General features: G+C 43.6%; 1 protein-coding gene across 2 annotated transcripts in view; it reads right to left on the bottom strand.

Annotated features, from left to right (window-relative positions):
• Positions 1-23,011: 23,011 nt before the first annotated feature.
• LOC146035576 (H(+)/Cl(-) exchange transporter 5-like) overlaps positions 23,012-26,670 on the bottom strand; it is an 84,381-nt gene continuing 80,722 nt past the window's right edge. For both annotated transcript variants that reach the window (XM_083159110.1, XM_083159111.1), the window contains one exon: positions 23,012-24,021. In XM_083159110.1, coding sequence (XP_083015236.1) covers positions 23,931-24,021 — 91 coding nt within the window. In that variant the 3' untranslated portion in view covers positions 23,012-23,930. The remainder of the gene's footprint in view (positions 24,022-26,670) is intronic.

Genomic DNA, 26,670 nt, shown 5'->3' with positions numbered 1-26,670 from the left:
GAATGAATGGTGGGTGCTATGTGGCATTAGCAAGACCCCCGAAGCACGGTGAAATTATGAACCTAATATTCCATAGATGTGTGGTATATTTTAAAACACTCCTTTATACATAGGCCGGGTTTGTCGGGGCAAGTGTCACACTGGAAAATAGTTTGCTTTCTTATTCCCTTTTTATAGCAAACTTTGCACCTTTTTTGTGTCCTGCCCTTTTTTCCAGTGGAGGGGATTTCATCAGGAAAATGCTGCCCTGGTACAATACGGGGACCAGTACTAGAAGTACTGGGGCCCTCTGCCTGCTGGTTCCCAAATATTAGGCCCTTTATGACTTCCTCTTGAAAGTGCATAAATGTCCCCCTCTGGCCGGTAGAACGGAATAGCACGTAAGCGTTATACAGTGCCATCTGGATGATATACACGGCCACCTTCTTGTACCAGATTTTTGTTTTCCACAGGGCACTGTACGGCTTCAGTACCTGATCTGAAAGATCAACTCCGCCCATGTACCTATTGTAATCCAGGATACAATTAGGTTTGGAGGTGTGGGTACTGGTACCTCGTACAGGGATGGAGGTGGTACTGTCTCCGTGAATTGTTGTCAGTATAAGGACATCCCTCTTGTCCTTATATTTGACCAACAACATATTTTCGTTGCATATTCCCCTGCTTTCACCCCTTCTCATTACTTGGGCAATGTGCGTTTTTGGGAGGCCTCTTTGGTTCTTGCGCACAGTACCGCAAGCTGCTGTACCTCTTGAACCAAGGGCCTTAAACAGGGGGATGCTGGTGTAAAAGTTATCCACATAGAGGTGATAACCTTTATCCAGGAAGGGGTGCACTAAATCCCAGACAATTTTCCCACTAACACCTACGAGGGAGGGGGGGCATTCTGGCGGTTCAATTCTTGAATCCTTCCCTTCATAAACCCTAAACCTGTGGGTGTACCCTGAGGTGCTTTCACACAGTTTATACATTTTTATGCCATACCTTGCCCTCTTACTGGGAAGGTACTGGCGGAATTTAACCCTTCCTTTAAAATGTATAAGGGACTCGTCGATACAAATAAATTTTTCAGGGATGTACACCTCTTCAAATTTGGCACTGAAATGATCAATGACCGGCCTGACTTTGAATAGCCGGTCAAAGGTGGGATCATCTCTGGGTGGGCACTGTGCATTATCGGTGTAATGTATAAATTTAAGAATTGTCTCAAATCGAGTCCGGGTCATGGCCATACGGTAAAATGGAGTACTGTACAGAACATCTGTACTCCAATATTGCCTAATTTCTGGCTTTTTTACTATGCCCATATGAAACACCAGACCCCAAAACGTCATCATCTCTACTGCATCTACAGGGGTCCACCTAGCAAATGATGACGTGGGGTTTTGAGCAATAAACTGCTGGGCATATAAATTAGTTTGGTCCACCATTAAATTTATAAAATCATCAGAGAAAAATAATTTGAAAAAGTCAATTTCTCTGAGACCTGTGGAATCAAATTGGATTCCTGGCATGGCCAAAAACTCAGGAACCTGGGGCTCAAAATTGTCTGGTGGTGGGGTCCATACGAGATCAATTATTGGGGGGGGGGTCTCAGCTGCTCTACGGGGGCGTCTTTGAGGGGGTCCCTCATCACCAGAGGAGGAAGAGGAGCTTAAGGCAAATCCTTCAAATTCCCCGCTTGCATCACTGGCTGTGTCAGAGTCAGAAGCAAGCATGGCATATGCCTCCTCCACTGAATACATTCTCCTGGATGACTGGGAGGACATTTGGGAGGACATTTGGGAGGACATTTGGGATGCCATTTTTATTTTTGTGTTACTGGTAGTGAAATGTTTCAACACGTGTATAGTGTAGGGGGGGGTACAAACTTTATTTCAATCCGGGGGGTATGTAGTGTGTATGTAGTGCAGAAAAAAAAAAAATACTTTATACCAATAAAAAAAAAAAAATGAAGGGGTTAAAAATAAAAAATTGAAGGGGTTAAAAAAAAAAAAAAAGGTCCTGCGCCAAAAATTGAGCACAGATGTTGGTCAGTAATGTCTGTCACTGAACAGCGCTCAAAGGCAACAGGAATTTGATCAAAAAAAAAAAAAAAATAGATCAACCCTGTGCCGAAAAAGATGATCAGTGATGTACGTCACTGATCAGCGCACAGCGGCCACAGGACACCCACAAAATCACAGTGTGTGTAAAAAAAAAATTAAAAAAAGACCCCACAGCACACACACAAAAAAAAAAGGTGATCAGTGATGCGACACTGATTACCAGTGAGGTGCAGCAGGTGCACAACCTTTGGTGCAACTGACAGGTATATATAAAAAAAAAAAAACCTCTGTACCCCCAAAAAAGTTGCTGATCACCTCAGATATAGTGATCAGCACAAAAGGCGGGGGCAGCAGACACAAAATTTAGCACTCTCTATCACTCTCTGTCACTATCTCTCTCTATCTCTCACTATCTATCACTCTATGACACTGCAGCAGCAGCACTGACAGGTATATCTATATATAAAAAAAAACCTGCGCCCCCAAAAAGTTGCTGATCAGTTAATTTATACTGATCAGCACAAAAGGAGGGGGCAGCAGTCAGTTATATAAAAAATATATAGCACAATCTGTCACTATCTCTCTCTATCTCTCTCTCTCTATCTCTCTCTATCTCTCTATAACTATCACACTGCAGCAGCACAAAATATAGCACTCTGTCACTAGGCCTCTCTATCTATCTCTCTCTCTCTATCTCTCTCTCTCTATCTATAACTATATCACACTGCAGCAGCACAAAATATAGCACTCTCTGACACTATCTCTCTCTCTATCTCTCTCTATCTCTCTCTATCTCTCTCTATCTCTCTATCTAGCTAGTACACTGCAGCAGCACAATTTCACAGGAAGGCACAAGTAGCAACAGGATCCAGGAAGCAGTGATGAAGCAGCGATCAGGTAAGTATGGAGCAAGTTTGGAGCAAGGTTCTGGTCAGTATGGCGGCAGGGGGGTACGGTGACCGCACTGCACGCTATTCCAGACCGGAATGGCGTCTGCAGTGCAGTCACCGTTAGTTTAAATCCCCCTCCTTGGCTGTGATTGGTCCGTCGGTCCGACGGACCAATCACGGCCTTTGGGGGCGGGCGGGGTGAGGTGGGGTGACACCAGTGTCACCCTTACACCCCGCGGTGATTGGTGCTGTACTTTACAGCACCAATCACCTCTGATCCCGTGTCACCGGCGAACGTTATTCGCCGGTGACACAGGAAAACGCTGTGAATGGCTGTTCACACTGAACAGCCAATCACAGCGATCGCCGACGGGGGGGCGGCATCGCAGCCCCCCCTGGGCATGCACGGACATGTCTGCTGTCAGGGACAGCAGACATGTTGAAACTGTCACCGCGTCTATAGACGCGGTGACAGTTTAAATCCATGACGTACATTTACGCCATGTGTCGGGAAGTGCTTCCCGACCATGACGTAAATGTACGTCAAATGTCGGGAAGGGGTTAATTGATCCAAAAGCAGCTGAAACTAAAAGAAAATAGAGTTGGCCACAACGAATATACAATCCTATGCAGTACTTATAAAAAAACATTTTCATTTAAAATCGCTGTTATGCCCATTAGGGAACAGGGTTTTAAAGTAAAAAATACACTGCATTTCTAGTTTAGCCAACCTGCTTGCAATGTCTTTATCTCTAAGGTCCGCAGTGACTATTTTTAGCCCAAAGAAACCTTTTAAATGTGATGGTGAACAATTGTGTTTCTCTTTAAAATGGGCTGATAAGGCATGAGTTTCTACTAGGGATGCCAATCCCGGGGCATTTTTTCAATCCCGGGATTCGGGATTGAAAAATGCTCAATCCCGGGATTCCCGGGATCCCAGGATTGGCCTCCCTAATAAAAAAAAAAAAACGGCCCCTCCCCCAGATGACAATATAAATTTCTCCTAAAGCTGCCCCCCGCACTGTCACTTACGGCGGCGGCGGTTGTGGTGACAGGGCAGCAGCAGGACGGCTATCTCCGGCGGGTGGGCGGAAGGCTGGGGTTGGCACATCGGGCGTCTGTCCGGCTTTGGGACAGTGTGCTGTGCTGACAGGCAGAGCATCAGCCGGGCTGCACAGCGTGACGTGATGTCATGGTTCACGCTACGCAGCCTGGGTGCCGCCATGCTTGTCAGCACAGCACTCTCCCTCCCAACTCCCGACAGCAGCACAGGGGGTAAGAAAGTGTCAGCCGGGCAGCGTCTGAGCCATATTCTGGTGCTCAGTGCTGCCCGGCTTTAAACCAAAACTAATGGGGTTACTAATCCCGGAATCCCGGGATTGGAAGCTTTAATCCCGGGATTCAAATCCCGGCAATTTTAGGCCAAAATCCCGGGATCCCGCCGATCCCGGGATTGGCCTCCCTAGTTTCTACACCTTTTTTGATATTTCTTATATGCTCTGTGATGCAGGTTTTTAATGGCCTTGAGGTACGCCCAATATAAAATTTCTCACATGAGCATTTGACGGTGTAGATCACATTTTGACTGTTACATGTGATGAAATTATTAAGTTTCGCAATTTTTCCATTGATATTTATTTCAGTGGTTTTGCTTTTTTCACTCTGGATCTGTCTACAAGGCAGAGCCCACATATATAAAAAACAATGGATCTTATGCTTCCTGGGCGTCCCTCCGGTTTTAACCGGTTCGAAGTGAGCTTAGATTTTAAATTTGGTGCTTTTTTGTATATACACACCGGTTTATCCTGGATTATGTTTTTAAGTACCGGATCTTTTTTTAGAATCGACCAGTGCTTATTAATGGACTTCTCTATTTCCCTATATTTGCAATTATAACCCGTCACGAAGGCGAATTCAGACTTCTTTCCTTCCTTATTTTTGGTTTTTGGGTTTGGCTGGAACAGAGCCTTACGGTCCATTTCTACAATGCTCTGTCTAGCCATGTCCAATTGGTCTTTTTCATAACCGCATGCTTGGAATCTTTCCTGCATTTCATTAGTTTGGGTGTCAAAGATCTCAGGTTCCGTGCAGGTACTGCTTTTGATTGGTTGCAGATAGCAACATGACATGTGAAGTGGAATACACATCTTAGTAAATTTCCCCTAGCAAATAAATGTGCTGAAATTTGCCAAGTAAACCATATCTCTTGCCCAAAGGATACTTGTTTGTTTTCATGTGATCGATAAATAAAACAATGCTTTATGTCTGTTTTTAGTCAACAGATTTTATCAACAAGATACTTTTAAAATCAAGAAAGCTACTCTCATTGAAAATCATACAATGCAGTATAATAGGTGGAACTGTGGTTCAGTACCAATATAAGCTACTGTATGGCTGCTGTATCTGATTTCTCCTATGCGTCAGTGTGTATGACACTCTGAATTAGTAGAAAGAAAAGAAAGCTGTAGCATAACATATAGATTAAATTGTCTGCCATCCCACAAGCAATACATTATTCAGCTTTCATTTTCTATCCTGCCTTTGCTCCTTAATTATATATTATACATATTCACATAATGTGTTTTTGTATCCTAACTGTAACAGAAGCCATAGCAGCCTTTAGCAGAGTGATTCTGTGAATTAAACCATAGCAGTAATATTTACCATGAGAAAACTACAGTATGTTCAGTTCAGTATTTGCAATGCTCATTGTGATATTTTGAAATCACATTTGGAATTAAGGATTTGTTTGACACTTTTATACAGACTTGCTATCATATACACAACTGTCTTCCAGATTAACATTTGTGGAAAGCATATCTCCTGTGGGGTTGGAATCATTTGGTCTACAGCATTATGGTCGACAGTCATTAGGTCGACATGTGAAAATGTTTGACATGGGTCTAGGTCGACATGGGAAAAGGTTGACATGGTTCTAGGTCGAAAGGTCATTAGTTCGACAGGTCGTTAGTTCGACACGTCATTAGTTCAACATTGTCTAGATCGTCAGTCAAAGGGTCGACATGGGGTTTTTCACAGATTTTTTTACCTGAATGTCCACACAGTCGACATGGGCACAGTTTGAAGTGCACCGCATCCACTTGCATCGCTTGCTTTGCTTGCTATGCGTCGGGCACGGTGCCTCGCTACGTTTGGCACACTATTTTATTCTCCCACCACGCCCTAGTGGATGGTAGGGCATGAAATACCACCTTTTGGCACATGTTGGCTGAAAAAACTGTGAAAAACTCCATGTCGACCTTTTGAGTGTTGACCTAGACAATTTCGAACTAATGACCTGTCAAACTAACGACCTGTCAAACTAACGACCTGTCGAACTAATGACCTTTCGACCTAGAACCATGTCGACCTAATGGTGTAGAGCTAATGAATGTCGACCATAATGCTGTAGACCAAATGACCGCATCCCCTCCTGTGACCACTGCCCTTATACCGTTTAACAGAAAAGAGTACAACATATACCAATGGTGACATGGTGCCGGTAGAATTGGAGTGTCCAGCGAGCAGGTTAACACCACCCCAAAGAATGCTGCAAGTGGATCTGTACACTTACACATCCGCTCACATGTGCCCACATTTGAAAAATCATTTGTTGGTTACTCAGATGAGTAAACTGAGCTGCTTTCATCTCCAAGTCACCTAGGGGGTTATTTTGGTTCACTCTTTCTGACAAAATCCTTCTTAGATGGACAAAACCATGTGCACTGCGGGTGGGGCAGATGTAACTTGTGCAGAGAGAATTAGATTTGGGTGGGGTTTTACTTCAAAGTGAGATTTATATTGCAGTGTAAAAATAAAGCAGTCAGTATTTACCCTGCACAGAAACAAAATAACTCACCCAAATCTAATTCTCTCTGCACATTTTACATCTGCCCTCCTGCAGTGCACATGGTTTTGTCCAACTAAGAAGGATTTTGCCAGAAAGAGTGAACTAGAATAAGGCCCTCATTGTAGAAGATCTGAGGTGATTAGTTCATTAAAGGTGTCTCTGTTGAAAACTATCTTAACCCTTTATGGCAGGCAATTAGTTAGGAATAAGTACTTTCCTACTTAGGAAACACCTTACAGGTGTCTTAGATCATTCGATTCCTCCCCACATGCAAGCTGCAAATGGTTGTTTATGCTAATTTCTCAGCCTTGCGAGTCCACCAAACTCCGGACACTGCATGCACGGCCCCCCGCCCCCCTCTCATGCATGCAGGGGAATTGGCAGTGCTAGGGGGGCAGGCGGCCATGCAGGCCGCGGCTGGCATTTGGTGGACTCTCAAGGATTCGAAATTCGCAAAATAGGCATCCTTGTGAGTCAACCAGAATAAGGTCCAAAATGTGTAATGCTGTCAGGTCTGTAGTTTCTGACTTACAAAAATAAAGCCATTATCTCAATGGTTCCTAAACTTTGCACCTTAGAGCATTAGGATATTTTTCATCGCACGTACGTTATTAAATTAAGTAAACTGTGTTTAGCTGTAATCCTTAGGTTCAGTTATACAGTGGTTGCCATGGTTGGACTTTTCTTTGGCCGCACATTTTATAACTGATAGCCACTGTCACTGATCACATTGACCATAATAATTTTATTTGATGCTGGACCACCAGCCTTAGACACCCCAGCGAGTGCCAGGGCACCCAGTTTGAGAATTATTGAATTAAATTACTCTATTGTTCTATATTTTATCAGGAATCAGGTTTGTGATTAAATACCGTCATAGCTTTCCTTTATTTTTGCATTTAGATTGCTATTGAAGTTAGCCCTGTGCTCACATATTGTTGATCTCTGTTTATTTAAAACACATGAGCACCATCTGCTGGGAAGTTATAGGCTATCATTCAATGTGATTCCTTCTAATGGCTCTGTAATTATTCTGGGTGTAATTTGTATGGTGTCAGCATAGACGTTTCTTCCTGTTTGGTATCAGAACAGCAAATACATTGGAGTCCTCCCAAGCTCCTTATCTAAGCATCTAGAACTATGCACAATACTCTGCTCTCCAACATAAAACATCTTTTATTTTTGCAGATTTGTGGGTTCAATTAATTCTTTTTTTGATGACAATAAATCTCATCAATTCCTTTTCAACTATAACCTACCATAAACTATACTCAACTAACTTAATTGCAAGATTTGCATTTTCATGGACTTTGTTGAAAAACTCATTCTACCTCCATTAGTAGCAGCCATTTCGCTCTGACACCCCCAATCTTTGGATGAATGTATCATTTACACCCATTTTAGGTTAAATTCCTGGGTTGTACCTGGGACTTTGTAGACAGCTACAACCGGGGTGCGACCTGGCTGAGACCCCTTTCAGATTGGCAGCATGAACTGGTTTATTGCTGGGTCAGTGATGTCATTGGTGTTTATTGCTGGCGCTTGGAGATGAAATCATATTGGGTGCTGGACAGTTTACAGACAGTCTGGATCCCGACAGTTATTACCCTGACGTCGGGATCCCGACAGTCAAACCCCGAGACTCGGGGTCCTGGCGGCCACCGGCTATTCTCCCTCGTGGAATAGGTGGCGAGCGTAGCGAGCCAACGTGCCCGCAGCATGGCGAGCGAAGCAAGCCCACAAGGGACTTTGTTGCGCTTGCCCCGCTGTCTGAGTCCGGCCAGTCGGGATCCTGACGTTGGACTAATGACTGTCAGGACCATATACCACACCCATCATATTCTAGTGCTGGCTCTTCCTATGCTGTATATGGGTCCTAGCTTGCATCAACACAGTATACCAATTGACACTGGACCATGACCCAGGTAGGTTCCAGGTTCAACCCTTGTACCTACCCAACAGGAGTATAAATCACAAAACTCCCCATGGGAGCCATGTTCCTCATTCACCTGCGTGAGTAATATCATCTTTCACCACTTTTGTGAGCCATATCCAACTTCACCTGGATGACCGATTTCAGCACTACCCCCCCTCATTTTTTTGTGGGTTCATACTGTTTATTTTGGACTGCTTGCTGTACCTGCTACTCTTCCGACTCCATCCTCCACAGGCAGTGACAGGGCGTCAAACCCCCCCCCCCCCCCCCCCCCCCGGTTTACCAGCTAATTTTTCATTCAGTCTAGGTCACATAGAGGGAGCTGTGCTGATACTCAATCTTCCGCCTCTGCTCTGCAACTCTTCTATTAAAGCAGTTAGGGCACAATCAGGGGACAGTGCAGGAGCCAAGTGCCCCATTCAGGGTATGAGCCCAGCAGAAATGGTCTCCATTACCTTTGGGAGTTTCTCCCCTGTCACTAACTCAAAGAGTCAGACCGTCAGTGGGGGTAGCGTGACCGATGCAGGAGACTCGGCCACCTTCCCAGGGGCAAGGAGGGGGACTCGATTTTCAGGAGCCTCCCTGCCATTCTGGGAGGGTAGGCAAGCCTGGTTTACTGTGATAGGCAACACCAATGTTGGTGTCTGTTAATAATTCTTATGTGGACAAGCCCAAGTGTAACCCTGTCCACTGCTACATAACTGTACCTAGGCACAGAGCCAGAACTAGACTTTTTGGTATTCCGTGTGACAGAAAGATAATTGCCACCCCCCCTCCCCCCGTACGGAATGAAAGTTCATACCATGATGGATCCCAATATTGGCCTAGGGATGCCATGTATAAAAATGCTGATAGTCTAGGGCAGTGGTTCCCAAACTGTGCGCCTAGGCTCCCTGGGATGCCTTGGAGCAATTGCAGGGGTGCCTCAGGTTGGTGGTTCAAGTTATTTATGGCCAATGAAATAGGCAAAATCAGTGCTTGTGGCTTCCAATTAAGAACATGTGGGTAAACAGAAGTGAATCATGTTTCTCACAAAATAAGTGGACCTAAGGAAAACATGTAAATCACAACTTATTTAATATCTTACCTGAAACTAGGAACCAACTTTTGGCCTCGGGGTGCCGTGAAAAATATTCTGAAACTTTAGGGTGCCGTGATTCAAAAAGTTTGGGAACCATTGGTCTAGGGAATAGTCTAAGTTTGGAGCTCCATTCCACAATTGTATATGATTACTGTTAAATATTCTGCACAATGTTTTAAGTCTAGACTCAGAAGAGAATGGTTTCATAAACTCTGAGAGGCTTTGTGATATTCTTTCCTTACATTCCAGTTTTAGTTTAGAAGATTTCCAAAATTGCATTCATCTCAGATCCTTATATTTTATAAGTACCTTCACTGAAAGCTGTGATTGCAATTGTGATGCTTGTTCTACACATACATACTCAGAGGCAATCAATGACCCAGCAGGGCTTGCAGCCATTGATTGCTGCTGACAATGAATGTGAACACATATTAAGCCACCTGCACTCATATATAGCTGGATATCAGCTATATTGCCAATTATAGCAGGTAATGATTGTGATGAGAGATGACATTTTCAAAACACTCTGTATCCACTGTTCACTCTGTATCCCCTGCTTTAAATGTTGATGTTTTAGGGGCCTATTTAGCAAGCATTTTGTTCATACACTTCTGTAGAACAAGCAGTTTCTGCAAAATCTTATGTATTATTGCTGGGTACTAATTGCCTAATGGAAGAGATTTCACAGAAATCTCCTGCGGTAGGCTCATTAGCACTTAACATCAGTTTCCACATTACTCAAAAGCAATGAGTTTGGTGCCACTGATTTGCGCCTTCCTCATATGTCACAAACGGAGTAGTTGCCTATGGTGGCATATTCACAGGAGAGGGATTTTCCAATCACTCCCCTGCCACCTCCATCTAGTGCACAGTTACCTACCCTCCTGCATTCTGCAGGAGACTCCCTGAAATAGCAGCAATCTCCTTCTCTCCCTCATTAGTCTAGCAATCTTCCTCATTTCACCTATCCCACATTATAATGATATTTTTTTGGGGTAAAAATGTATAAGACACATATACATTTACAGATGAAATCATCTGCACCATTTCCTAGCACTTTTGTAAATACAGTAGCTCTTACTAACTGCTTTGGGGCTCATCTACATTTGGATATGTAATTTTCAAAGATTCCTCTCAGATGTAGCAGTACACCACCCACGCTTTTAGGGGCCAAGTTCACAATCTCTTTTCACAATCTCTCCATATATGAAAATAGACACGCCCTTTGGGTGGAGCATGACACGCCCCCTCAATGGGGCGCTTTGCTAAATTATACTACCAACCATAATCTCTCTGAAACTAGTTTTCAAAAGTAGGCAAGTATGGTCTAGCGGCAGAAACTGAAACTGTGTGTATGTGTAGTGTCAGATTCCCCCAGGGGAGTCTTTCACAACTTAAATGCTGGGAAAGTAACTTCCAAAAAGCAGTTTTCACTAAAGTTGCGCCTGCAGGTTACACTACGCAACTGATATCACCGGATGTCCTTCCTTCTGAAACATCCATTTGCAGCCAGTGCGTACGAACGCGGTGTGTGATATGGGGGGGGGGGGGGGGGGGCGTGCATATCTGCATTCGCAGGGTGGTGTCTGGTGGACTTGCAAGGCTGCAAATTCACAGCCTTGCGAATCAACCAGAATAAGGTTCAAAGGGGGAAATTTAATAGGATGAGAGATTCAGAAAGTGAGAGATTTGGTAAGAAATCTCCAGTTATTTTAAAGCGGCAATCACTTACACTGCAAAACTGCCCTGCAAAAATGATTGCCACTTATAAGCTGTGTACACACGGGGGCGACAGGGGCTGAAATTGCTGGAAATATGGTTGCAGGCGACCATATTGCCAGAGATGGGAGTGTGCCCCGGCGATAAATTGCCGGGTGCGCATTCCTGTTTTCAGCCCCATTATAAATCGCTGGTCGCAGGAGCACCGCCAGCAGAGTTTCCCTTTCATCAGCGACCATCTCTGGTCGCTGATGAAAAGGAGAAACTGAGCAATATATTGCTCAGCCATATATTGCTAGCAATATATCTCCCCCGTGTGTACGGGGCTTAAAAAAAAACCTGGAGATTTCTTACCATGCAAGTCCACCAGACACCACCCTGCGAATGCTGATATGCATGCCCCCCCCCCCCATATCACACACCGCGTTCGTACGCACTGGCTGCAAATGGATGTTTCAGAAGGAAGGACATCCGGTGATATCAGTTGCATGCCCCCAGCGCCCATATCACAGGGCAATTTATTAAAAAATGGTCTACATTGAATGTTGAACAATGTTAATGTTCTTATTTTAAAGTGGTTCACCATTGCATCTGCTACTAGCACTAGGGCTGTTGAGCCTGACTAGACGTTGGACTTGAAAGGGTTAATAATTGTTGCAGTGCTGAGATTATAAATACATAGACTAGCTGGTAGTGTTAAAAAAGACGATGTTATTGATATATTAAATATATGTGTTGGAAATAAAGGCATGTCAATTAAGGAAATGAAGACACTCACATACACAAAATATTAAGCTGTTCAATATATTAAAAAAAATTCTCCGTAACAGAACTATATTTTACAGACAAATAAAACTGAATAAAGAATCTAAATATAAACAAATTATAGCGGAACAATGGTACAAGTGATAGCCCTATGCATGCAGCAGTACAGCAAACAATAAAAGCCCTTTTTCCATCTTGTATTAGTGCTGTATAAGAGGCAAACAATAACACTTTTGTTTCTATTTCAGATATCTCCAAGGACTAACCATTCAGAGAATGGCGTATTTCATTTGGCTCTCTATAATTGCGCAACCATTTTCTCTACTTCCTGAAACAATGGCTTGGTCTGAACCCTCTCTCCTTTTCTCCTCTTTTGAGTCTCACTCTATCCGTCTATACTACCCCTACCACCATTGTGTCGCTGCAATCTACCGCCCCCTGGCCCTATCTCCCAATTTCTTGACAACTTCGCCGCCTGGCATCCACACTTCCTCTCCTCTGACCTGCCATTCTTGGTGACTAACATCCCCTTGGATAACCCCGCTGATCCTGGCACCTCCAAACTCCTCTCTCTCTGCTCCTCTCTTGGCCTATCTCAGTGGACTACCTCTCCCACCCACATCCAAGGACACTCCCTCGATCTCCTCTTCTCTCGCTCTTGTTCCCTTACTGACTACACTATCTCGGCTTTTCCTCTTTCTGACAATCACCTCATCTCCTTCTCCCTCACTGCTTCCCCCTCTCCCAAGCGCATTGTCTCACGGCATAACATCAACACACTTGATCTTGCTGCCTTCTCAAACACGCTGTGTCCTCTTCTCGTCCTAATCGCCCTGCCCGAACCTCCCCGCCTCCCTCTATAATGACACCCTCTCTTCGGCATTGGACTCTGCCTGCCCTCCCTTCTCTATCCCCCTTCGATGCTCCAACCCCCAACCGTGGCACTCCCCAACCGATTCCTTAAAAAGTGCTCTCACACTGCTGAGCACTTCTGGAAGAAATCACGCTCCCTTGCGGATTATCTCCATTTCAAAATCATTCTTTCCTCCTTCAGCTCTGCCCTTGCTCTGGCCAAGGAATCCTACAATCCCCGCAGGCTCTTCGCCACCTTCAACTCCTTGCTCTCCCCCCCCCTCCTCCAGCTCTTCCGTCCTCCATCGTAGCCGCTGATTTTGCTACCTACTTTTCAACCAAAATCTCCTCTCTCAGGACTGCCATCACTGCTGCCATGAACTCACCCTCTCCCTCCTCCCCTCCTACATCTCCACTCCCCTCCTTCCAACCCCTGTCCTCATTTTACCCCACCACTGCTGCTGAAGTCCACTCTATCCTTCAATCCGCTTCTCACTCCACCTGCCCGCTCGATCCTATCCCCTCCAATATTATCCGTCGTCTCCGTCCGTCAGTCTGCTCTCACCTGGCTCACCTCTTTAATCTTTTCCTATCCTCTGGGATCTTCCCTTCCTCCTTCAAACACGCTCTTGTCTCCCCAATTCTCAAAAAATCAAATCTGGACCCCAACTCTCCATCCAACTACAGGCCCATCTCCCTCCTCCCTTTTGCCTCCAAGCTCCTAGAACGCCTGACCTATAATGGTCTCCTAAGCCACCTTACTGCTAACTCCATTCTAGACCCCCTCCAATCCGGGTTCCGCCCTTTACATTCCACTGAAACTGCCCTGACCAAAGTCACTAACGATCTACGATCGGCTAAATCCAAAGGCCTCTTCTCTATCCTCATCCAGCTTGATCTGTCAGCTGCCTTTGACACTGTTGACCACAATCTCCTGCTCAACACCCTCCGCTCCTTTGGCATCACTGGCACGGTCTTCTCCTGGTTCACCTCATACCTCTCCAATCGCTCCTTCTCCGTCTCCACTCTGAGCTCCTCCTCTCCTACTAATCCGCAGCCAGTCGGTGTTCCCCAAGGGTCAGTCCTTGGCCCTCTCCTCTTCTCCCTCTGCACCACCTCTCTGGGCACCCTCATCAGCTCCTATGGTTTTCATTACCACCTTTATGCTGATGATACCCTAATCTATCTCTCCTCCCCCGACCTATCCCCATCACTCCTGTCCAAGGTCTCCAAATGCCTCACAGCCATCTCAGCCTGGATGACCCAACGCTTCCTGAAACTAAACATGGCTAAAACTGAACTTCTAATCTTCCATCCCCCGAACATCCCCTCTTCTCCCACTATCTCCATCAGCATTTGTGAAACCGAGATCACCTCCACCGACCAAACGCGCTGCCTCGGTGTCATCATTGACTCCTCCCTCTCTTTCACCCCCCACATTCGTGCTCTCTCAGTCTTGCCGCTTTCACCTATGCAACATCTCACGCATCGGACCATTCCTCTCCACTGACGCGACCAAAATTCTCATTCATTCTCTTGTCATCTCCCGCCTTGACTACTGCAACATCCTTCTCTCTGGGCTACCTCTCACCCGCCTTGCACCTCTCCAATCCATTGTTAACGCTGCTGCTAGGCTCATCTTCCTCTCCCGCCGCTCTACCTCCACCTCCCCCTCTGTCTATCTCTTCACTGGTTACCCATTCCTTTCCGAGTTCTCTTTAAACTCCTTACCACCACCTACAAGGCTCTCTCCTCCTCCACCGCTCCTTACCTCTCTTCACTGATCTCTATCCACACTCCCTCCCGTCCTCTTCGCTCCATCGCTGACCGCCGACTGACCTCTCACCTAATCACCTCCTCCCACTCCCGTGTCCAAGACTTCTCTCGCGCTGCCCCCCTGCACTGGAACAACCTCCCGCCACCCATCAGGCTTTCCGATTCCCTTACCTCCTTCAAGCGCTCCCTCAAAACCCACTTTTTTCGACTAGCCTATCCCTCCTCCTAACCTCTTTTGATCCTCCTATCCTGCCTCCGTTCCTATTTATCCTATTGTTTTTCGTTTGTCCAACCACCTATTTTTAGTATGTTAAATCTTATGAGTAGGGTCCTCCTTCCTCACGTACTCACCCTACCTCTTTACCTCACCTGTGCTCCTGTCCTGTTCTTCCCTTCCTCTACTTCATCTTCAGTCTCCTCGACAATTTTGACACCTACTTCTGAACTGATGCTGATTTTAGTTCTACCAGCTATACCCCTATTCATACAGTATTTTTCAACACACCCTGTACGTTACCTTGTAATTTTTTTTTTTTTTTTGCTATGTACGGCGCTGCGGACACTTTGCGGCGCCTTATAAATAAACGTACTACTACTACTTAGTCTGCATCATTTCAACACCATTACAGGTGAGAATAAATCAATTAGAATGACATACTGTATATTGATCTTTAGGCTAAAGAAACTAGGAGGGTCAATTCAGACAGTCGTGAGGGGTGCGTGTTGCCATTGCAATGGTATAGAAACATCTGAACTTGCCCCCCTTATAGCCCAATATCTCCCCACACTCACATATTTTGTGGACAGCTACATGTGTGCCAGCCCCCGCTCCCCTTCTTTGTAGAAAAGATTCCAACCTTTGTTGTATGTATAATATCTTTGTTTTCTTTACAGACAGACAACTTGGTGCAACCTGGTCTTGATTACTTTACATGTAGTCCGTGTTCACTTGCCACGCTTCGGGCTCGGTGGCTCGCCACACAATATAGCATCAACTCCACGCCGACGTGGATAGTGGGGGTATGAAAAGGTCGGGACGACACGTTCCGCCGCCGGCCATACTTCAGGGTGGTGCGGATAGTGGGGGGGGGGGGGGTCAGTAAAACCTCATTGTATGTCATACAAATGTATAGCTAATGGCATCGCATTCTATAAAATCGCATATGCGATTTTGCAGGAGGTGCGATGCATGTGATCCCCTGGGGCCTACAGAGCAGTGAATACATTACATAAAAAAATTGCATCACACGGCCCTAAAACAGCCCATGCGATGCGATGCTTCAGGCATGGTACCTCGCTATGCTTGGCACACTATTTTATTTTACCACCAGGCCCTAGTGCAGGGCTGGGCAACACCGGTCCTCCAGATGTTAGTGAACTACACATCCCAGGATGCTTTGCATTAGTTTTGCTATGTGGCCATGCTGAAACAGATGCAAGGCATGCTGGGATGTGTAGTTCAACAACATCTGGAGGGCCGGCGTTGCCCAGCCCTGCACTAGTGGATGGTAGGGCATGAAATAACAACAGTCAGCACACATTGGCTAAAAAAAAAAAAAAAAAGGTGAAAAACCCCACCTTTTGCCTGTCGACCTAATACTTGTGTCGCCCTAACCCCATGTTGACCTTCATGCATGTCGACATTCAGTGGTCGACCTAATGACTTTCGACCTTCCTCATGTCGACCTAGTGACTGTATACCCCAGGGGCTGTATTCTTTTATAATGACTGTAAAGTATTTTAGAGAGCAAAAAAATCCTGTGTAAACAAGTGGACTTCCTAATGAATATCTGAGATGTTGGAATAATGTGAGAAAGGTTTTTTTTATTTTAGTGGCTGATGAGCTATATATATATATATATATATATATATATATATATATATATATATATATATATATATATATATATATATATATATATATATATATATATATATATATATCTCAACGTGGAATAAGTCACTGCTGGGCTCAGGAGTCCTATTGTTTGCAGATTTCTGATGATCATTAAATCTGTGCAACTACATTGCTAAATCAGACCCTTGGTTACTGTGTTCTGATCCATCATAGGTGCATTGTGGTTACTGGATGGAAATACAGGTAATGTAAGAGATAAAGTTGTTTCTGAGGGTTTTAATGAGGGTATAAGCCTAATCATTATAAGAGTGCATAGGCCTCAGTTAATGTTTTGGCAGTATAGTATTTGTTTTGCTGCCAAATGAATATGAAAGGGGACGCGGCATCTTATTTTATGGTCATGCAAAATAGCAGTTGTCTTCTATACAGCATCAAAGGGATGAAGTCTTCAAATATTAACACAGCTTTATCATCTAAATACAGATCAGTTTCTTATGGATTCATACAAATGTCCTCATGCATCATTGGTCGCACCAAACAGACCCTCTCAGCAAGTCAGGTCCCATGAGACTTCTAGATTCGGGTGTCTTTTGTTGCAGAAAATGCATCTAAGTAGCAATACAATGCTAGTAGCAGCCACAGCTTTTTTCCAATGGAAGTTCTGTGTTGTTCTGCATACAGACTCAGGGGCAGATTTATTAAGCTTGGTGAAGTGATAAAGTGTCTGGTTTTTATCACCGGCCATTCAGCTCCTAACTGTGAAGTTACAGGCTTGGTTTAAAAAAGAACAGGTAGAAGCTGATTGGCCGGTGATAAAAACCAGGCACTTTATCACTTCACCGAACGTAATAAATCTGCCCCCGAGTCTGTATGCTCAGGGGCACACAATATTCAAGTGCTGTATATCAAATTCATCAGCAGTCTCCTTACACGTCCTAGCTGCACCAGGTTGGAACACAGGCAGAGCTGCATGGGAGCTGGCAGCTTATTTGTGTCAGGCATCTCGCACTATGTGACATGTTGACACTAGGGGTGAGATTTAATAGGATGAGAGATTCAAAAAGTGAGAGATTTTGTAAGAAATCTCCAGTTTTTTTAAAGTGGCATTCCTTTACACTGCAAAATCAAACTGGTCTTTGCAGTGTAAAGGATTGCCACTTTTAAAAAAACTGGAGATTTCTTACAAAATCTCTCACTTTCTGAATCTCTCATCCTAATAAATCTCACCATAGATGTATAAGGACACATCCCTATAAAATAGGGTTTCACTGGAACTCAACTTCAGTAAATTACACCATAAAGGTTCGGCAAAAATACTAAACTTCAGAAAAGCGAACTTTGAATTATTCAGGGAAGCCCTGAAAGGAATTGTATGGGAAACGGTTATGAAGGGAAGAAATGCAGAGGAAATGTGGGATACTTTAAAAAACATGCTTGAATCATTAACTATTAAATACATTCCTAAAGTAAATAAGGGTAAATTCAACAAAAAAAGCCACCTTGGTAGGACAAAAAAGTAAGGTCAGGTATCAACAATAAAACAAAAGCATTTAAATTCTATAAAAATAACTTAAATGAGGAGGAGGTCGCCAAATACAAAGAATCAAACAAAACTTGTAAAGGGGTAATCAAAGCAGCTAAAAGATTATATGAAGAGCGCATAGCCACTGAAAGCAAAACCAACCCCAAGAAGTTTTTTAAATACATAAATAGTAAGCATATAATTAAGGAAAACATAGGCCTGTTATCTGATATCAGTGAAAAAAGTGTTACAGAGGATAAGGGAAAAGCAAAACTGTTAAATGAGTTCTTCTCATCAGTATTTACTAAGGGAGAGCAGACTGTGGAACGAACATCCCACAAATGGGACAAATAATCCAGATCTCATTGTTGATTTCACACCCAAGGAAATTATACTGAGGCTCAGCAAAATCAAAACAAATAAATCACCAGGGCCAGATGGGATTTATCCCAGGGTACTAATGAAATTAAGGGATGAACTAGCTACCCCCCTACATTGTATCTTCAGCAATTCACTATCGTCAGGTAAAGTACCAAAAGATTGGAGATTAGCAGAGGTAGTGCCAATATTCAAAAAAGGAAAAAAGGAGGATCCCGCTAATTACAGACCTGTTAGTTTAACATCAATAGTGGGTAAACTATTTGAAGGATTTTTAAGGGATGGTATCCAGGAATATTTAGATCATCACTGTTTACTCAGTACTAACCAGCATGGGTTCGTGGAAAATCGTTCATGCCAAACTAATTTGCTGGGTTTCTATGTGGAGGTTACCAAAAACCGTGATAATGGAAACGCTGTGGATGTGATTTTCCTAGATTTTGCTAAATCTTTTGATACTGTACCACACAAGAGGCTAATAAATAAAATGGAGGACCTGGGGTTGGGTGAAAATATCTGCAGATGGGTAGGGAATTGGCTGTGTAATAGAGAAAAATAGTGGTTGTGAACAGTGCCGTATCAGATACGACACCAGTACTAAGTGGAGTGCCTCAGGGTTCGGTTTTAGGGCCCATTTTATTTAACATTTTTATTAACGATATTGGGATGGGGTTACTCAGCAATGTATCCATCTTGGCGGACGATACAAAAGTAAGTAAAGTTATTAAATCATCAGAAGATGTCATCATGCTTCAAAAGGATCTTGCAAATCTAGAGGAGTGGGCTAATAAGTGGAAGATGAGGTTCAATGTGGATAAATGTAAGGTTATGCACCTTGGGAGACACAAACAGTGTGCTAGTTATAACCTTAGCGGGGATTTGGGTAATTCAGTACTCGAAAAGGATCTAGAAGTCCAAATAGACAGCAAACTGGGGTGTAGTGCGCAATGTAATAATGTAGCAACAAAAAAGGCCAACAAAATTCTAGCATGCATTACAAGGGACATGGAAAACTAGGGACTCAAAAGTAATTATGCCACTGTATAGAGCAGGCATGTCCAACGTTGGCCCTCCAGATGTTCTGAAACTACTCATCCCAGCATGCTTTGCAGTAGTTTTAGCATTCTCTAATAGCAAAACTGTGGCAAAGCATGCTGGGATGTGTAGTTTCACAACATCTGGAGGGCCAACGTTGGACATGCCTGGTATAGAGCATTGGTGAGACCTCACCTCGAATACGGCGTACAATTCTGGGCCCCACATTATAAAAAGGACATCATAGAATTAGAAAAAATTCAAAGAAGAGCAACAAAGCTCATTAGGGGAATGGAGAAATTAAGCTACGAGGAGAGATTAAGCAATTTGGGACTATTTACATTAGAGAAGAGACGTTAAAGGGGGGACATGCTAAACATGTACAAATATATCAGGGGCCAATATAAGGAACTATCAAACACCATTTTTTCTACTAGAAAGGAATCTAGGACGCGGGGGCATGAGTATAGATTAGAAGAAAAAAGATTTTGTTCAGCTAGAAGGAAAAATTTCTTTACGTCAGAGCAGTCAAACTCTGAAACTCTCTTCCTGGAGAAGTGGTGTCGGCAGACACTATAAATACATTCAAAATAAGGTTGTACAAACATTTATTGGTTAAAAACATCCATGGGTACAAATAAGAAATATAATCTGTCTTTAAAATTCAGAACATACTATACAGCAGGGGATAATGTATTATAACAACCTAGGTTGAACTGGATGGACGAAAGACTTTTTTCAGCCTTACCTACTATGTAACTATGTAATAGAAAAAGTGAGCTATGATTGGTTACTAGGGTTTTAATTTTTTAAGACAATTCAGTAACTTTACTCCTATATTTTATTTTAGTGGAGCATGGAATAATCTAAGACTGGGAGGTACTGAATGTAGCATATAGCAGTAAGTGATTCTGCAGAGTTTTAGGGATTTGAGTGGAGATTTACAGTATTGACCCATAGAGGGGTTCTCAACTCATGTTCGGTACAAGAGAAGGCACATGCTCAGCATGACAACACTATGAAAGGTTGATATGATTAGAACAGTGGTTCTCAAACTCGGTCCTCAGGACCCCACACAGTTTATGTTTTCCAGGTCACAGGTGTATTCATAACTGAGGACCGACTTTGAGAACCTGTGGATTAGAATGTCAACAAAAGAGAGTGATAAATTGTAGCGGCTTCACTCACCTGGTAGTCGACCTCTGGCAGTGTCTTTTGTGTCCAATGTCTTTTGGATTCATGTATTATCTTAGTATACATCAGGGTGGCAAACTGAGTTCAACTCATACACTAGGCCACCTCTTCCTCAACCCCCTGTCTGCTCTATCCTGTATGTGCCCCCCTGCAAAAAAAAATTCTAGAGCCCTCTCCTCTACCAATACATTAAATATAATTGTTTCTACCTACATGTTCATTGCCAGGGGTTTCTTGCGCACTGTCAGGGGTTGCATGCTCAGAGCACGCCAGCACTCCTGGAATCCAGAACTTTCGGGTAGCATTGTGCTCCCCTGACAGATGCCGCCTTTAAGGCAGTGGCCATTTGCAGGGGTTGAGGAGGCTGGAGTACTGTACTGTGGATATTGAAGCAACCTAGGGAGGTTGGGTGAGCGCAGTGGTTTGGGCATTGAAGGGGCTGGTGGGGGTTTGGGGGCTGCTGTATAGTAAACGTTGACGGGGGGGGGGGGGGAGTGATGCGAAATATATATCTCTTTTCAACTGTGCTTTATTTTGATGACTAACTAGAATGCTCAGATTGAGCAACCATCACTTAAACAGCCATCACGAGGACATGGTCATTGACCAGGAGACAAGACCCACAGGCAGTTCAGGGTAATAGCCCTGTTTTTTGTATGTATCCCCCTGCATGATGAAAATAAGGGGTGTGGCTCGTGAGGACGACATACCTTGTGGGAGCATGCCTCTTGTTGCAAGGCCACACCCCTCTCTGGGAGTGTGCACATATCTAGCCCCATTCTCCCCCAATTTTTTTAACATACTTTCCTGGTCCCCTGGCATCCATGGCGGCCTTCAGGATCTTCTTCAGTGGTCCCACGGGTGCATTGCACGGGTTTTCAGGAGCGCCGGTGACATCACTGGCGCACTCGCGCAATGCATCCCTGGGACTGGAGATGCTGTAAAAGAGGTTCCTGAAAAAAAAATTCAAAATATTCTGAAAAATCACGGTTTTTGGAATATTTTGTTTTTTGGATATTCGGATACATGATACTCAACCTGTATCTAAAAACTGTATTGTGCAGCCAGGGCCGGTGCAAGGGTTTTTGGCACCCTAGGCAAAACTTCTGCCAACTCCCTCCCCCTTCATCCCCCATAACCCTTTTCCTGATCAGTCTTTTCCAACACCTATACATTATCATGAGGGCACCCATAGACAACAGAGGGGTATCCGGCACAGCTGCTTGCCGTGTACTTACACACAGGGTTATAGGGTGTGTTTGTGTATGGTGAGGGTTATAGGCTGAAGGGTGGGTGTATAGTTAGAGTTAGGATGGGGGGAGGGGATATATAGTTAGAGATAGGCTGGGGGGATAATGTCAGGGGGTGTGTAGTAGCTACTAACCTTGCATCCACAGGATGCATTTACCTCACTGCAGCTCTTCCTGTGTGGACCTCTGGTTTTAGTATTGCCCGGCAGCCTTCTTCAACGTCCTCCGATCTACTCTGCATCGCACCCACTTCATCTTCCTAACCTTCTGCTGCTTGGACCCGCTCTTCTTACGGTCCAGCAGCTGGCACCACGCTGCTCTCCTCTTCTCCTCATCTACAGCAGCCCTGGGTGGAACATACAGGGGAGCAGCACAGAGCAATAGACATGTGCACTATGCACACGCACGGAGGGAGGCAAATCCTGGTGATCCTGGTCATGGCCGCTGGCCTTCCCGGTGAGCCGCTGTACCCCAGAATATTAATGATTTAAAAAAAAAAAACCAGAAACAGCGGCACCGAAATGCGGTCCATAAAGCAGCGGACCCCAGCCTTGATGCACCGCCAACAGTTCCCCCAAGCCACTGCTGCTGGCAGAGACTAGGAGGCACGGACTCTACTGGGGCGGTTATTGTGGTGAGGGAAGGCTATCCGGGCGGGCGGCTGCTGTCTAATTGACGCGCCAGCTCTTAGTTACTCTACTCCGGGTCCCCCTCCTGCCCTTCTTCATTTAAATTATAAATAAAGTGCGCCCTCCAGCAGCCAGCGCCCTAGGCAGCTGCCTAAAGCTGCCTACTGGTAGCGCCGGCCCTGTGTGCAGCCTTATAACATAAGGGACAGCAATAAGATTATAACTATGTTTGCGTGTTAAAAAAGTTTTATTTAGCAACACAAAATGTTGGTTGATGTGAAGAAAAGGGTAGGTGTGAACATTTAAATAAAAATGGGGGGATTACACTTTTTATTTCATGTATGGTTAATTTAATATAACCTGTATTCTCCTTGTTTAAGAAGAAAATACAAATTCCAATTTTGAATACAAAGCCTCCTAAAGATAAGAATTAGACAGCACTAATTAAATAAGAATTTGCATGTGGAATAGTTTCAATCTGCACATTTCAAAGCAATCTAGAGAATAATTCAAGGAAGATACATAATGAAAGATTTCCTGGTACAAGTTTACATAGTGCAAGTTGAATCAAATGTTAATCCATACCAATTTATATACCCAGTTTAATCCAAAATAATTATTTAAATACACTTCGTGATTCAGGATAAATAAGGCTGAGATTGTGGTACTGACGTGACAAATGAAAATGAATTTCTTGGCACAGAACACTGTAAAATTCTTACCAAAGTCCTCCATTATTGCATCCAGTGATATCAGCCGACCTGTACAGGCAGGTAAATATGTAGTATATGCATTCTTCTTTTTAATTAAAGTTATAGTGTCTGCCAACATACCAGTTGCTGTAATGACTTTACAGCCATTTCCAAACAAGGTGCCTCTTTATTAACGGTGTATCAACTCAGAAGACAGACACACAGATACTGCAGCAAAAGAGCACATGTCTCAGCCAATGCAGAAAAGGGGATGTGAGAACATCCGTAGGGACCTGCACAGGTATTCTGCCATCATTTCAGCAGATCAGCCAAAATAAAGTGCCAGCCGCTCCAATACATGAAGCAAGACACATCTCTTCACAGTCTGAAGGTGTATGATACACCATAAAGTTTCGGATATGGCTTCACAGGATTTATAGTTCATGAGTAAATGTTCAGTTAAACAATATGGAGTCTGGATCTTGGTTGGCCATCTGTGCTATGTGCTTCAGGACATCCTTCTTTGTTATAATGCCCAGCAATCTCCTGAAAATGAACAGAATAAGACCAGTTATTGCCAAAGTGTTCTCACATTCACAACAGTCTTAGGAGTATTTAGTTAATGGGATCATTGGGTCGACCTAAACATGGTCGACAGTCATTAGGTACATACAGCAAGATTGACAAGGGTCTAGATCGACATGGGACAACGTCGACAGGTGCTTAGGTCGACACAAGCATAAGGACATGGTCTAGGTTGACAGTCAATAGGTCAACATGGGGTTTTTCACAGTTTTTTGCCCCGAATGTTGACACAGTCGACATGGACACAGGTTATAGTGCACCGCTGCACTCGCCATGCTTCAGGCATGGTGCCTTGCTGCGCTGGGCACACTATTATATTCTCCCACCACGCCATAGTGAATGGTAGGGCATGAAATACTGGCTGTTGGCACATGTCGGCTCAAAAAACAGTGGAAAAACCCCATGTCGACATTTTGACTGTCGACCTAGACCATGTTGACCAATAGCTTGTGTTGACCTAAGCACCTGTCGACCTTGCTGTTTGTCGACCCAATGGTGTCGACCATCTTTAGGTCGACCAACCAACTGTTATCCCGTATTTAGTTACCCACGATCATTGACTGCGGGTAATTGCTTCATCCAGGGGCTATCCAAATACCCTGTGACACGGTTTATCTGGGATTGTGCTTGACCTGCCTCAGGCAAATCCCTGAAAGCAGCCTAGTTTTCGCAGGACTACAGCTGGAGAAGACACACAGGTTTCAATGAACTTGTATGTTTTCAGGAGAAAATGGATTTTTTTTTCAGGCGACCAAATTGGATAGCCTGGGAAAAAAATTAAACAGGAGAAACATCAGGAAAAATTGCAAAAATAGTCAAAAAATGTTCTCTGTTCTTGAGGTTTCATTGCAGGTAATTGGATATACCTCTGAAGAATAACTAATCAAACTATCACTGTATAGGCTCTATATATATATTAAATATTAGTCATTTTTAAACCTATGAAATAAAACACATTCCAATGGTTTAACCATTACATATTATTCTGAGCTACAGTATGATGATATCTTTATTTTATTTTTTTATCCAATAGTTAAAAGGACAAACAGCCACGGTGCTTTCCCCATTGTCAAGGGGAATACAAACAAGCAACAGGCAGCAGCACTCACTGGACTTCAAATAAATGAGAAGCTGGACTACTTAGTCATAGGACTCAGTAGTCCAGCTGGTCATTCCTGGGAAGTCCAGTGAGTGCAGCTGCCTGTCTGCTTTTATCACACACACACACACACACACACACACACACACACACACACACACACACACACACACACACTTAATAGGTTATACTAGCTCTGAAAGCTAGTATTTTATTGCAGTGCTTCAGTAACAGCCTGTTTGTGCATGTGTGATAGAGAGAAAGAGATGTAGTTTCACTTGCTGCCAACAGGATGGCAGTGTTTCAGTGACTCACAGACATTAGACATTTGTAGATGATACACACACACACACACACACACACACGACACTAAGTTAAGAAATAGATTTGAATATTTATTAGCTGCATTTTACACCCAGTATTGTTCTTTCTTAAGTTCTTTGAAAGGACAATTTTGGGTCCAAAATACCCACTAGACACTAAATTAGTTTTATGGGGAAAGGATCCCACTATACTGGAGCCATTGAATTGAAACATAGGTAGGCCAGGGATGCTGGGATAAGGCAAAGCGTTTCAGAATAGGGCAATTAGTTTTTTTTTTTTTGGGGGGGGGGGGGGGGGGGGGGTCGATGATTTTTTTAATCCCCATGCTTACTGACACTCCTCTCCATGCTGACTAGGCTGCCGTCCACTGTTATACAGCAAATAGGCAAGTGTGTGTGGTGCTGGTTCAGGTTTTAGTAGGTGATCAACACAATCATTGTTGCCGTATTTTAGCGGAAACCAGCATACAATAGTCTGCATTGAAACCACTGGTGATGGTAATGCATTAAGATTTCCTACTCATTTTAAATTAATTTTTCAGTGCCTGCATAGCAATTGCTTTACTATGACATCTGGAGGCAGAAAAAGAGTACTCCGGCTAGGAATTTGTTTTTATAAATATATAATATAAATTGTATTACAATAACATAATATAATAATGTAGATTTGTACATTCTGTACAAAAGGTATGCACTTTAGAAACAGCAACTGGGCCATTCAATGAAAATCAATAAAATGTTCCCACTAAAAAATAAATAAATATGTAGCTGTGTATATTTTGACAAGTTAACTTATTTGGATTTCAGTTGAATTATTAAATAAACATTTTTTTCCAAAACAGTGGTGGACTAGTTAGGAACTTTGAGATTATATCCATCTTTTAAAAAAAATTACTTGTGCTAAGTTTAAAAAATAAAAGGTCAGGTTAAAATGTGTACAAAGTGATCACTAAAACTCAATTCCACTATGAGATAAAGACTGGTATATTATTTACTAATTTTCGATATACACCCTTCTTTCTCCCTGTCAAAGGGTATCCCTGGTTCCAATTTGTAACCGAGGGAGGCAATGCGCCACATAAGTCTACAGAAGCAAACGGTCCCTCTCCTGAGTTTGACCTGAATGAGTTCCGTGTCTCTGACCCTGATAATATATAAATTGCTTCAGTCCTCCACTTGCCTATAGTA

The sequence above is a fragment of the Crinia signifera genome, chromosome 9 (assembly GCF_055691185.1).
Source record: "Crinia signifera chromosome 9, ASM5569118v1, whole genome shotgun sequence".
Classification (NCBI taxonomy): domain Eukaryota; kingdom Metazoa; phylum Chordata; class Amphibia; order Anura; family Myobatrachidae; genus Crinia; species Crinia signifera.
The sequence above is the reverse complement of the archived record's forward strand: the minus strand, read 5'-3'. Positions and strand labels throughout refer to the sequence as shown.